We start from the raw sequence: 15,594 nt of genomic DNA, 5'->3' as shown, positions 1-15,594 counted from the left end.
GCACTGTCACTGCTGCTGCTGCTGCTGCTGCTGCAGCTGGAGCCTGAATACACACAAGCTGTATATTCCTGCGGCAAGAGAAAAAGACTCTAGTACTCTAGAGCACACACACACACTTATACACACACACACACACACCGCACACTCATAAACACACACACTCACACATAGACACACACATGGACAAATAAACACACTAGCAAAACCACACACCCTCAAACAAACACCCATCAAAAACTGCTCTAATGCTCTTCATCACTAACCTTAACCTCACACACACACTAAAACACACACTCTCAAACACACTCTAACACACACACTCCCTCATCGCAAACTCCCGTCGGTCTGTCAGAGGCCGCTGCACTCACTGCTCCCGCAGACTCTGCAGCCTGAGTTTATGGAAACGCAGAGGGGAGGGGGCCAGTGATTGGTTATTGGAAGGAGGCGGGAGGAGCAGAGCAGCTCAGAGGAGGTGATTGAAGGAGGAGGAGGAGACTGCTGAATGCTGAAGAGCTAAAGAGAAAGAGAGAAAGAGAGAGAGAGAGAGAGAAAAGAGAGAGAGGGATGGGTCGCTCACCTCCTATCACTTTCGTCCTCCTTGACTCCGCCCCCAGCCGTCTGTGGCGATGTCCTGTCTGACGCCACCCTCTGGAGCACCAGCACGTCCTGACCCCTCTCCTTCAGGCACACGCGCACCGCTCCCTCGCCCTGCGCCTGGAAAACGAGAGAAAAGAGAGAGAGAAAGAAAGTGAAAGAATGACCCATCACTTTAATTTTTTTTATCAGCCTTGAAGCCTTTTTAAAATACCTTTAAAAGCCATTTAGTTTATTCAATTTATACAACACATAAAGGACAAACATTTTTAAAGGAACTTCAAAGTATGTGGTCACAATCCAATGAAAAACAAGTATCTCCATTTTTTGTTGATTTTGTGGGTATATGTGGGTTGAATAGAAATTCTTCAAAATTACCTGAAATAAACTCTTTTTACATTGATTTCTATTGAAAGTTACAAAGTTACAACGCTTTTATCTCTCTCTCCTGTTAAGTTGCTGTGTTGGAGATACTTAGTTTTCATTGGACAGCTATAACGATATCCAAAAGCGTTGAATAACACGGGACATGTTAACCCAGATACACATACACTCACACAGACACATTTCTAGAAACATGTTTGTTTTTTTTAGTTAATTCAACTTAGATTTGTCAAAAATTAGTTTATTCAACAGTATGGGACCTTAAGGCACATCGTGATGCTCTTTGCTATCTTACACCCCGTCAAAAGCCTATATTCACGCCTTGTGTCTGCACTGTTAAAATAGCATCAGAGTTTTAAAATGTATCTACACTGATGGGCGTGGTGGTCTGGAACTGATTTAAACCCTGACAGCAGTCAACAGTCACTCATCCATACCTATCTTCTTAGCTATGCTAAAGATAGATATGCTAAAGTGCTGTGCTGTTAAGATACTAACGTGCCAAAGTCAGAGCTCCCCTGGCTCTTAAAGGAAATGGAATTGGTTTATTGCATGATACCAAAGACACATCGACACACTCTTGACGTCTTGCCTATAAATCGCTAAAATAGGGCCCTGCGATTTAATCCGAGCCCCAAAAACATTAATAAATGAGCAGCAGCTGAACAGGATCAAATATTGTGCATGTAAAATATGTAGTAAGTATTTCCACACTCAATTACTTTACCTCTTCTACTGGTGCTTTTCTACTGTAGGGTACCGACACTACTCCAGTTGACGTAAGGCAAATTTCATACCTGGAACCAGGTATTTTTTAATACCTACTCGCTCTTGGTTCTAAGCAAACCAAGTACAAATCTTGCAAGTGCTGATTGGCCTGAGAAAAACGCCATTCTACATGATGCAATGCAGACATCCATCACTAGCAACTAGTAATTCATCAAATCAAAAAAGTCACTATAGCCCCTATATGAGTTTTTATCTTATTTCTTTTTGAGGGGAGAAAAAGCTGTAGTAGTGGAAAACTAACCAGGTACCAGGTTTCAGAAAGTTGAGTCAAACAAGTATAGGAACTTGGTACTGCAGTGGAAACCGCCACATTAAACAATGTCCCCAAACTGAGAAGCTTGAAACTCAACACTGGATCACTGAGTGCTTGTTTAAATTTGAACGAGCAGCAGTTAGACCGTAGGGCCACCCAAGAGCTGTGAAATTACACTCATAGACACAGAAATGTACATAGATTTACAGCTCTAGGGTGGCGCAACTGTCTAACTACCTGCCTGTCAAGGCATAGGAGGTTATAGGTTTGAATCTCAACTATAAATCTCAACTCTACAAGCCGTCATAGTCAGAAATCTAAGAATAGGAAGACCTGAAGTGATTGGAGGAGTTCTAACCTGCAGATGAGACGAAACAGTAGATACACTTTTAGTTTTTAAGGCTCAACTCAATATGTTCTTTTAAGCAAACAGCACTACTAAAGCGTATTAAAAATGTAAAAATAAAAACGTGAATACCTGAAAGATACTGGAAACATTTTCCAATACCTTCCAGTCATTCAAAGCCTTCGTTGGAACTTCAGCACACATTCCTTGGGCTGCGACTGAAAACAAATAGCCCTATGCAAATACTCATACTATGTAAACCACAACCGCTGTAATCTGACTCGGCTGGTAGGAGGCTGGATGTGACGTGCATGATGGTGCATGCCTCAACACGGAATCTCTGGAACATCCCTCAAGAGACCTGTACACATAATTACACTCGGAGACTATTCAGAGTCTGCTTCTTTTCCTTTCTTTTCTTTTTTAGAGTTGTCTATCCACCCCTGCAAGACTGGGGGCAGCCTGAGGGGGGCGCAACACTCCAGGTCTTAGCTCAGGTGGATAATCTGCCAGTTCCACAGCAGCTGGAGCGCTGCTACTATATCTTAGCATGCCATTGCATGACTATAAATTTGATCAATTTCAAGTTTGTGTCTTTTTGAAAAGATAAAAATAGATCTTATAAAAAAATCCAGCCTGCATGCATATATATAATGTGTTATTATTGAAAAAAAAATGTCCTGTTTGCCTATACCTTGACTTTATGTTTTACTACGATCCTCAGACAGCTGTGGCTGCAGATTAGTGCAATAAACTCTTGTCATTTAAGAATACAGTGTGAGTTTGTTTAATTAAAACAGCGACTTAGCGCAGAAACTGCTGGCAGTAAATTATTGTAATTTTATACTAATTTTATGCAGTGTAAGGTACGCATCAATCCAGCGCTGCTCCAAAAGAAGCCAAGAAAACCTCCTGCCTGATGCTGCATAAGCAAAACTGTCCTATCATTAGTAGATCTGAAGCAACCTACTATTTCTCAACATGTCAGAACGCCTCATTAAAATAGCACAATATATCCAATGCATGGGATGAGCTATTTATATATATTTTATACTGTATTATATTATTAGTTGAGAAGTGTTCGCCCATTGAAAGCTAACCGCTGTACCTAAAGGACCCCCATCATCCATTAGTATTATTTATGATGGCTAACTGGGTTATGTTCCAAAATAAAATATGTATTTCACTTTAATATCAGCATTTTTAAACTCTCTCTATACCTACGAATTGATATTTACACTAATCAGTAAAGCAGTTATTTAAACAGCCAATCATGTGGCAGCAGTGAAATGCATGAACTTAGCTTATAGTAATGTATATATCAGCAATTAGAATGGAAACATGGCTTATTGACAGAGCAACAGACAGTGTGAGTGAACGAGAGACAGAGCTAGAGAGCAAGAGAAAGCAAGAGACAGCGCAAGCGAGGGAAAGACATTGTGAGAGAGCTAGAGACTGTGAGAGAGCAAGTGAAAGCAAGAATAAGCGAGAGAGCATGAGAGAGGGAGAGACAGCACGAGATAGAGAGATAGGGAGAGATAGGGTGAGATAGCGTGAGATAGGGAGAGATAGGGAGAGATAGCGTGAGATAGGGAGAGATAGGGAGAGATAGCGTGAGATAGGGAGAGATAGGGAGAGATAGGGAGAGATAGTGTGAGATAGCGTGAGATAGGGAGAGATAGGGAGAGATAGCGTGAGATAGGGAGAGATAGGGAGAGATAGCGTGAGATAGCGTGAGATAGCGTGAGATAGCGTGAGATAGCGTGAGATAGGGAGAGATAGGGAGAGATAGCGTGAGATAGCGTGAGATAGCGTGAGATAGCGTGAGATAGGGTAAGATAGCGTGAGATAGGGAGAGACAGCCTGAGTGAGCAAGAGAAAACAAGAGTAAGCGAGAGAGCATGAGAGAGGGAGAGACAGTCCGAGTGCACGAGAGACAACGAGAGTGAGCGAGAGACAGCTTGAGAGAGAAAGAGCGAGAGAGGGAGAAAAAGAGCAAGAGAAGGAAAGACAAAGAGAGTGAGCGAGAGACAGAGTGAGAGAGGAAAAGATAGATTGTGAGAGGGTAAAACAGCGAGAGACAGTAAGAGTGGAGCGAGAGAGGGAGAGACGGCTCAATAGAGGGAGAGACAGCACAAGTGAGGAAGAGAAAGCATGAGTGAGAGAGAGAGAGAGAGAGCATGAATGCACAAGAGAGGCAAACACAGTGCGAGAGAGGGGGAGAATGCACAAGTTAATGAAAGAGGGAAAGACAGCGCGAGTGAGAGAGTGAGAGTTTTGGCACAAAATTAAAGCACTAGTGAAAACAGCCAGAAAGCCTTCATATCTGGTTTCACAAACAAGTCTGATTTTAATATAAAATGCAATATAACACAGGACTGTGTGTGTATGACTCTGGGAGTATGTATGGGGTGTGTATTTGTGAGTGTTGTGTCCAGACTAGGCTGAAAAGCACCTTTTGAAGGCAAAGATGAAAGGCATGATGGGATTACAGACACCCGACACTGACTTCATCTTCACACACACACACACACACACACACAAATTCACACCTGGCTCTCCAACACAGGTGTGTAAAGTTACTATAAACAGAAACACTTGCATGTACATGTTCACACTCCAATACAGAATTCCTGAACAACAATATCCCACAGAGAAGAGAGATTCCCTGTTTATAACACCCATGTTCATCAAACACACCAACCAAAAACATGAAACACAATCAGGCCAAACATACACACACACACACACACACACACACACAGATTCTCTGTACAGGTGTGTGTATTACCAAAACAACCCCCCCCCCCCAAAAAAAAAAAAAGCTGAGAACATCTTCTCCAGTGTCCTAAATCAAATTCTTCTTGTATATAAATCAGACTGCTATTGTTGTCCAGCCCACATCAGAACAGGGTCCTTTTTGTACACCCTGCACAAAGTGTGTCGTAATGCTTGTTACTATCTTAAACCCCGTCAACAGTCAGAAAATGAGGTTTGTTCAAGTAAATTTAAACACAGGTGCGCCACTGGCTGATTAAAACCCTGACAACAGTCAGCCGTCCATACCTATCTTAGCTACACAGATTTTACAGTACAGGTCAAAAGTTTGGACACTCCTTCTCATTCAGTGCATTTTCTTTATTTTCATGACTGATATTTACACTGTAGATTCTTAACGAAGGCATCAAAACTATGAATGAAATGAATGAAGACATGTGAAGTTTTGTGTATTAAAATAAAAAATGAGCTGTCCTCCACAGTCACCGGACCTGAACCCAATCCAGACGGTTTGGGGTGAGCTGGAGCACAGAGTGAAGAAGGCAAAGGGCCAACAAGTGCTAATAAACACCTCTGGGAACTCCTTCCTTCAAGACTGTTGGAAAACCAGTTCCAGAATTTCAGGTGACTCTCTCGGGGCTCCGGCAGCTGATGGCAAGCTGCATGACCGGGATTCGAACCAGCGATCTCCTGATCATAGTAACTGCACCCAACAACACTTCATCTTTTGGATTGACGAACTTTTGCATAGCGTTCTCTTAATTTTTTTTTACCTAAAATTGTAAAATTTTACAAAACTTTTGACCCGTACTACATAATATAGTGTAAAACTGTAGAGACAGCATGCTTGAGTGTGTGTGTGTGTGTGTGTGTGTGTGTTTTGTCCCTTGTATCACACACTCTGCGTGCGCCATGCGTGCAGCCTTTTTGATGACTCATTGAGCACTTAGCACCTGGAAGGTGATCCGGCAGTGATGTCACCCGAAACTCCTCCCCTAGATGAATGGTGGGCCTGAGTGGGCGGAGTCAGACAGGTAATGACCTGCTTTTATTCTGTAGGACACAGCAGCTGCCGGCTGCTCTCCAGACAGCGAAGTACGAACATGACTCACTGTGTGTGCACATGTGTGCGTTGGTGAGTGTGTGTGTGCATAAGTGTGTGTGTGCATAAGTGTGTGTGTGTATTGTGGGTAATTATAACTCTCTCTCTCTCTCTTTCTCTCTCACTCTTACTCAGACCTACCAAACATGGGCATCCATCTCACCACTGTTGAGAAGAAACACATTAATAAACATTTCAGAATGGGTTTCAGTCAACTCAAGTTTCAGAGATTAAAGAGTCTGAGGTGCTGAGCTTAAAACACTATTATATACTATTATCTTATTAGGCATAAAACTGATCTTAAAGGTGTCCTTCCACTAAAATCCTCTTGTTCTTGTTCTTTGTGAAATAAAGTTGACCTCTGCTGCATATGAAACTCTTCCTCCACCTCCAGAGCCGACACTGTCTCATCAGCTAAAGAGCTTAAATTTCTGTTTACAGCTAGTTAACATTAGCTATCTTGTATAAGTAACTGTAGGTTTAAATTGGATCTGAAGTAAGAGTTTAGTAGCTTCAGTTTAGCTGAAAGAAGCTTCATCAGTGCCTTGGGGAGAGCGGCAAGCTACGCTGAAAGTCTGAGGTTAAGTGAAGTTTAAGGGTTAACTTTATTTAGCACTCAGTGCTGTATCTTTATAACTAAGGATTTATCTCTGCACTGTAAGCCAGGATAAGTTAAAGTTACTTAAAAAAATTGAGGAAACCGGTTGCCTTAAAAAAGTTAAGTAATGGGTAATGAAAACTTAAGTTAGCATAAATTAAAACATCAAGTTATTACGACTAAAGGGGAAGTTGATTTATTTGTACACTCTAAAAAGTGATTCTGTGTTTTAGTCAGTGGAAACTAATATTATTAAGTGGAGTGAACTTACCGGCCAGTATAACTCAATAAAATGAGTTCAGAGAACTTCAACCTGAAAACTTAAAAATGTTGGTTGAACCAATGAAAAAATGTGATTTGAACCAACTTTTAGTCACTACCTGTGTCAATGCTCTTTCTAGAGTGTTGGTTCATGCAGCTTTCCTATAGGCTCCTGGCACCATATATCTGCATATTGGGTGTGGCCTCTTCCTTACTTACCATCTTTGTGTTGTCTGTTGCCCAAAGCTACCTTATCCTAGGCGTGCAATATTATAATATAATTTGATTGCCAGGCCTCAGTGTTTGTGGGCTGTAAGAGCACATTAACTTTATTCTGTGTTTCTAGTAATCACAGTATGCTGGCTTTGAGCTACAGAGTTCACTCTTTGCTGAGTTTACTCCAGTATTATACTGTCAGTATTTGCAGTTAAATAATAATATACCAAATATGTTGAGAATACCACATTGAGTTAACTCAGCCTTTTAAGGCAGCAGGAGAACTTATGTTGCTGAGTTTAAACAACTTGAAATGTTTTCCATTGTACTTTAAAATTATGAAGCACGTAATTAAGTTGGATAAACTGGATAATTTAAGTTGATTTGCCTTAAATTTAAGTTGAGATAATGAAAACTGTCAACTTGAAAGTAATCAAATAATTACGTTGAGCTAACTTAAAGGAATTGTGTTGATCTAACTTGTTTACTTAATTTGTAAAAACTTAATTTATTTATGTGTTACCAATTGAAGTAATTTTTTTAAGTTGGTCCAACAATTCTCTTTTTTCAGTGTATTATTATAAGTTGGTTCAACTCAAAGATCTCAGTTTGAATAGTACAGTATATGAGCTCACAAATCTGAGTTCAACTAACTCAAAATAGTTTAGTATTGTTTAGAAATATCCAATTTTATGTAAAACAGACAGAGTTCAAACGATGTATGGGTTTACAGTGTGAAAACATTTTGTCCTTTGAGTTTTAGATCTGCAAAACGGACTGCAGGGCGAAGACAGGTAGCGTTCTCTGCTGCAGTGCTGTCATCCAGTCAGATATAGATCCAGCGATATGTTTGCATGTTTGAGTTTGAGCATTACGAACTTTAAAAGTGCACATGAAACTTATTAAAAACCACTGTTATTAAAAACAACCTGTAGCGCTAGCTTCAGCTCTAAGAGCTGCCATCACTGTATTGATCCTGACATAGATCTATATACATAGACTATAGACTATATGCATAGTCTGCGTAGTCTCAACCTTAAAGCAGGAACTAACTGTGGTATAATATATTTTATATGAAGATGTTCCCTCTCACACATGCAGAAACACACACACACACACACACACTGTGGTCAAGCCCTTCACTTTGCAGTTTGACCTTGCACCAGAGACGCCTGCCATGTGTCTCCTACCCACGGGAGAGCATGAATGATGAGGAGCCATCACTGCGCCTCCTACCTGCAGAGTGAAGGATGCCAGGACACGAACCCGACAGGACGCTCACCGCCAGGACACGACCCGGCGGCCAGAGCGGAAACTGCCGGAAGACCTTTGTTCAAACCCCCTCCACCTTCCCCCAGGAAAGAACACTCTGGCCTGGGAATGACCCCAAACTTCAGCTGGGTCAGAGGACCACAGTGGGACATTGTGACGTGACGTTGGGCCAAATTCACGAGGCTGGAGTTACAGTACCTAATACTCTGAATATTCTCATCCCTGCTCTCCAGAACTCCATCCAAAATAACCCAAACACGGAATGTTTTCCCACATTCCCATTTTATCAAATTCCACTATGCGCCTGCCTGCCACTCAACCACCAACCTCACTCCATCCCTCCATGCATCCCTCTCTCCGTCCGCCTGTGTGCGCAGAGGCAGAGCAGCACTGATGGAAACATCGCTCCGATCGCACGGCTACGGTTACGTAACTCAATAAAAACACCTAAATTAACAAACTAAGCCCCAGAGGCTGCTGGGAAAAAGCGCCAGAGATGTACCTGATAACGAAAACCCGTTTATCTGCGGCGAGCACATTTCTCTAGAGCGTCTCCAAAGTCAACACACTGCTACTCCAGGGAGCACACAGGCCACTGGCTGCTTACACAGATGGAGGATCTCTCACACACACACACACACACACACATACACTTTCATTCCAGAACTTAAACTCACTTAAACTCACTCCATCTTGCATAACTTAATAATAATGCGTAGTTACATAATAATATCTGTTTTATAAATCAGTCAAATTAAGGTTTTACACTTTTACCCAGTAGCCAGAGTCGCTGTATTTCTGCCATTTAATCATTTAATCATTAATTTTCTGCATTGATAATTTGACAACCAACTGAAACATTTTGCATGATATGTTCTACACATGATTAATAAAAATAATCATGAATAATTTATTGTAACCCCTTAAAAATGATCATATACGGGCTACAGGTGTATGTGATACAAATTTGGGTTTGCAGGAGAGGAAAAGTTCAGGAAACAGCTAATTTTATGATTTTATTCATTATATTTTGACATTAGCATATTTACTTTTTATATCTAAATATTTATATATATATTTTCTATTACAAGCTTTAGCTTTTTTATGTAATGCTTAAATAGAAATCCTCAATATTTAGAAGTGTAATGTCAGGCAGACAATTGACAAAAACCCGGGTTAAAAAAAGGGGTTGAAACTCTCATATGGAACAGGAATATGACATAAAATGAACTATAAGACATTTATCGCTTGCTTTTGTATCATTAACCTAATAAAAAATAAGTGCATACTTTTCCAGAAGTGCAATCACTTGAAAAAAAAAAACATAGTGCATCCAACAAGATAGAAAGTTAACTACATACTACATAAATTACATAAATAAAACTACATAAATAATACAATATTTTATCACTTTATCACAAATTATTACACATAAATCATAAAATTTGATGCTAAAACAAAATTAATTTATTACTCTAGAGTACCAAGATTTTTTTTATGCTCCATGGAAGCTAAAAAAAACTGCAAAGAGATAATCAGTGAGATATCCTGTGAGATCAAAACCACCCTCCCACCTTACATTATTACTACTACAGGTATTTCCAAGGGTGTTTTTTTTTTTTTTAAGGCTTACCTTAAGGTAACGCTGTATGATCAAATTCACATAGTGCTGTCCCATGACTTTTGATGTGTTTGTGTTTTATTTAGATAAAAACCTCTAGTGGATTGTTGATGAATCTGAATCAGAATTCAATTTATTTATATATAGTTTTCTACTGAAGCCACAGTTGTTACACTGCATTAAAACTAACCCCCACAAAATAACACCAAGGGAATCCGCACAGACTGCGATCCTTCCTTATAAGAGAATAAAGAAGTGATACAGCTGTGACTCAACGAGATTATAAAGTGAGACAAACTCTCAGCCAAGTATGTGAGAATTATATAACCCGTCGTAGCTCAGGAAGAGGAATTCGGAGGGGTCTGAGGAATGTAATGTAGGCTGGATTGAGCTACAGTATGACCTCATTGTACTCAGGAGGGGCCTGAGCTGGTGAAATACATTGTTTAGAATTAGTTTAAACAATGTTTTATATATATATATATATATATATATATATATATATATATATATATATATATATATATATATATAATAAGAAATAAATAAGAAATGTGTCCTCTAGCAGTTTTGAAATATACATATATAGAAGGGTTAAGCATTGACTATTCTTGTAGTGAAATGGACACCACAAGAACGAAAGATTTTAAATCCTGATGCAGCATTGTCGCGTAGCACTTGGAGAAAAGCGCAGTGACTCGGTTCCTATACATCAGCTCACAGATGCAGCCTTGTGCTGATCCACATCACCCTAGGAGTGATGAGAGGAAAAAGCTCCATCTACTGTACCCACCTAGAAAGAGCATGGCCAATTTTCTTTGCTCTCTCAGGGCTCTGGTAGCTGATGGATGGCAAGCTGCATGACTGGGATTCGAACCAGCGATCTCCAGATCATAGTGCCTTAGTGCTTTTAGCGCTCACACTGTCTACAATCGTAAAGGTAGGATTAAAAGTATGCAGAGAAACAGAAGGACTATAACATGTAATTGTAGAAATACATATATTACAAATTATAAGAAGGGTCAACAGCAGTAAACAACAGCAAGAGGGAGTAAACATACCAAACGCGATAAACAGTCCAAACAGTCGTACACAGGCAAGGCGATAAAGTAAAAAACCAACCACCTAGCAACTGCTTAGCAACACCATAGTAACCGCCACGGATACCATAGCAATGCCTTAGCAACCATCTAGCAACACCATAGCAACCACTAAGCAACTGCTTAGCAACACCATACAAACCACCATGGATACCATACCAATGTTTTAGCAAAGGCCTACCAACACCTTAGCAACCACCTAGCAACTGCTTAGCAACACACCACATAGTAACCACCACAGATACCATAGCAACGCCAATAAAAACCAACAATACTTAGCAAGGAATGAGTGAAATGCAGGTGTATATCCAGGAGGTGAAATATAAATAAGGTGTTCAATATTCAGGTGATGAGCTTCCTGGTAGTGCTGTGTGCTGAAATGATATTTAAGCATTGAGAATCACAATGTTCTACTGATCATATACTGCATTTATTTCTGACCTGTCTCAAAACCATTTAAGGTGGATCACCATACAGAGATTTATGGTCCACAGTATTTAAGGTACCTGATCACTTTCTGATTTCTCTAAAAGTGTCTATGATTAATGTAACTAAAGAGCGAGGAGACAGCCTGGTTCTCTCCTCCCTTTCCTTCCCCTGTTTCCTGTCCCCCTTCTCTGCCAAGCCAATGTTCATCACTCACTTTTCAGGACATTACCTCACCAAACTTTCCCGCACCATATCTCCCAGCTTTCTCTCTCTCTAATCCATAACTGTGCAGATACAACAAGCCTTTTCTTCATCTGTGGTCCAACAGAAACATCCTGAGCTCTAAAATCCAATCAACTTTTCCATCTTCTTCTTCTGTTTTCATATCCTGAGATACACCCGGCTTCAGTTATGCATCAAAAAATACAGCATTCAGTCAAGGTTTTATAAAAATTCCAAAAAGGCTTCACTTAGAGAAATGTCAGAAAATAAATCATCTGGTCCTCTTTCAAAGAAATAATCTTTAAAGAATTATCTGTAAGGAGAAGTGAGTAGAATGCTCATTGCTATCTTACTCCCCCTCAAAGGTCTATTTTCACATCTTGCTCCCCCACTGGTAAGATAGCATATGGGAGTTATGGAATATAACTGAACGTTCAGGTCAGTATCCTCTGCTGAGATGCACAAAAGCTACACGCTGTTAAGATATCAATGTGCCAAAGTCAGAGCTCACCTGGCTCTCAGCGGAAAAGGCAACTGGCACGCTGATTGGTTTATTTCATGTTACGCCCAAAATTAAACACACCCATGATTAATTCAGGGAATTAGTACATGCCTTTTGCACATTTCGAGCCGCGCATTTCAAATAATTTTTTTAACGAACCTCTAAAAGATAACATAACAGTATTTTATTTTATCTTTTAAATGAAAAAGTAACTCAAAATGTGGTTACACATGATTATGCACGGCATTTTAAAGCATTTGAAATGTGTTTCAAAGCATTTTATAGGTTGTAAAGAACTGCAAATGATACATTTTTGGATTTGCAGCATTAAGTGGTCCCATTCACACATCTAAAATCAACAGCTATTTCAATCAAAAATATCCTAACAGACTTAGTCATGCATGAAGATAATTTGTAACAACGGAAGACAACAGGTTCTTATTTTTGTACCATGGTAGAAAGTGATCAGCCAAAAGGTTGATATACTTAGATGAGGCCATTTTCACACATAAAGGGCTTTAAAGGGGCTTTCTTCCTCTTCTTTTTCTTTCCCATATTGCTTGAAACCTGTGACCTCCTTAGTATTGTGGAGGCTTGTTAATTAAAATTGAATTTATACTTAAAGGATCATGACTTTAAATTATACTGACTGTCATTTGCATTGACTATTTAGGAAAATCTGAGAAAAATATCACTGTAGAAGTTCCAGACCCAGAGTAGACATTTGTTTTTTTTCTGTAGCTATCTACTCAAGAACTTCCACAGTGTAGTTCAAACATCTGGTAAAGACACGGTAGCTTTCAGGACATCCACCTGTCGTCATCCTTTGTGTGTGTACGTATTTGCATAAGTGTGTGTGAACTAATAAGGCATACAGCATAGAGAAAGGAAAGGAGGGTTTCTTGGAAAGCCTACAGGAAGCACTTGGTGTTTCTTTCCTGTGTTTCTGGACACAAAGTAACTTAAGGAAATGTTGTATGTGTTCGCTTGTATTTGCGTCAGGGTGGGCTCCCAGCTGGAGACACCCCATTTCTTCCAGAAAGCTGAGCCGCAGTCTGAAAGTGAAAGGGTTGAGGTCAAGGTGTGGTGCGGTAAGTCCCTCCCTTTACTGGAAAAAAGGACAAGCTCAGGAATCAAAAGGGGCGGGTCAGGAAAACACCATTAAATCACTTACCCATCAAAACAATGCTGAGTATGAAAGAACAAAACACCTCAAGACCCTCAGGTTAGAAGGTTAGAGCATACAGCATTTAATTTTTTTTAATGGCATTTGGCTGACGCTTTTATCTAGAGCGACTTACAAGGTTTTTCCTATTGCAATATAGCAGTGAAAACTAGAAAAGGACTAAACGCAGGATGGTTACGCAGCTAAAACGGCTCCCACCGTTCGCTATGGTCATTGCTAGGCACTTGCTATGGTCTGTGGTGGTTGCTAAGGTGTTGCTAAGCGGTTGCTACGTGGTTGCTAAAGTGTTGCTATTGTGTCTGTGGTGATTGCTAAGGTGTTGCTAAGCGGTTGCTAGGTGGTTGCTATTGTGTCTGTGGTGGTTGCTAAGGTGTTGCTAAGCGGTTGCTAGGTGGTTACTAAGGTGTTGCTATTCTGTCTGTTGTGTTTGCTAAGTGGTTGCCAGGTGGTTGCTAAGGTGTTGCTAGGTGGTTGCTAAGGTGTTGCTAGGTGGTTGCCAATGTGTTGCTATGGTATTTGTGGGGGTTACTATGGTGTTGCTAAGCAGTTGCTAGGTGGTTGCTATAGTGTTGCTAGGTTGTTGCTAAGGCATTGCTATGCTATCCATGGGGGTTGCTATGGTGTTGCTAGATGGTTGCTAAGGCACTGCTATGGTATCTGTGGTGGTTACTATGGTGTTGCTAGGTGGTTGCTAAGCAAATGCTAGGTAGTTGCTAAAGTGTTGTTAGGTGGTTTTTCCCCACCCGTGCCCCGATTGACTAATTCACTAGAAAAGCCAGTAGAAAAGCTCAATGAACAAACAGTTGGGTATATATACACAAGTCACAGGTATATATTCACAGGTATTCTGGTGACAAAGACCATAAGAAAAGTTCCTGATTGGGTGACAAATAGCTTTTGCCTTTGACAGAGTCCTCCAGAAGAGTGGAATTATGGGAAATGTAGTGCAACAAATCAACAGAGGCTGTTTCACACCTCACGGAATGAGAACACTCTGGTGTTCAAGCTTATAGATTTACAATATACAATATACAACAATACCTGCTACACTATGCATAATACATTTTTCACAATACAGGAAATACAATACAGGAAGTATCCACTGCACAACAAGGGAAGTAATCAAATTACTGAGCTGCAGAGGTTTCTTGGCCAGGAAGGCGCTGATCCGAATCTCATCTGAATCTCTGAAGCAGTTTTCTGAGCTAATCGGGTTAAAGCTGCTCTAAGTAATTTGCTAATTAATGGCTCGCTAATCTGGGAAGCTAGTATCTCTGATAAACTTGCATGGGATTGAAGGAATCTAGGAGAATTCAGAAGTAAGAATTTTGAAAGCCAACAGCCTAAAACCTACCAGAACGTTCTTTAAAGAATTTTCTAAAAATATTTTTTATAGTACTTTCACAAGAATTCAGAGATTCACAGGTATTCTGGCAACAGAGGCCATAAGAAAAGTTCCTGATTGGATGAGGAATTGCATTTGAAAGGGGAAAACTGAACAGTAGAAAAGCTTAATGTACCACAGGCAACTGACCGTTGGCAATACTTCGCAACTACGCAAAAAACAGATGGGTATTTATACACAAGAGCAAATGATTTACAGATATTCTGGCGACAAAGGCCATAAGAAAAGTTCCTGATTGGGTGACGAATTGCATTTGAATTTGCAGAGTTCACCACTCCAGTGGAATTATGGGAAAGTCAGTAACCAAAAAAGATGACTGTTTCAATATACAATACCTGATACACTGTAAAGAATCCATTTTATTCACAGACTCACAGGTCTTCTGGTGGCAAAGTCTATAAGAAAAGTTCCTGATTGGACGAGGAATTGCATTTGACAGGGCAAAACTGAACAGTAGAAAAGCTCAATGTACCACAGGCAACTGACAGTTGGCAATACTTCGCAACTACGAAGAAACTACGCAAAAAAAAAAAAAA

The 15,594-nt window shown here is 40.2% G+C and overlaps 1 protein-coding gene across 1 annotated transcript in view; it reads right to left on the bottom strand.

Moving 5' to 3' along the window:
* rapgef5a (Rap guanine nucleotide exchange factor (GEF) 5a) overlaps positions 1-15,594 on the bottom strand; it is a 105,840-nt gene that overhangs the window by 35,871 nt on the left and 54,375 nt on the right. Inside the window, exon 10 of the mRNA XM_049475735.1 lies at positions 578-714. Coding sequence (XP_049331692.1) covers positions 578-714 — 137 coding nt within the window. The remainder of the gene's footprint in view (positions 1-577; positions 715-15,594) is intronic.

This window comes from Astyanax mexicanus, chromosome 3, assembly GCF_023375975.1.
Source record: "Astyanax mexicanus isolate ESR-SI-001 chromosome 3, AstMex3_surface, whole genome shotgun sequence".
Classification (NCBI taxonomy): domain Eukaryota; kingdom Metazoa; phylum Chordata; class Actinopteri; order Characiformes; family Acestrorhamphidae; genus Astyanax; species Astyanax mexicanus.
The sequence above is the reverse complement of the archived record's forward strand: the minus strand, read 5'-3'. Positions and strand labels throughout refer to the sequence as shown.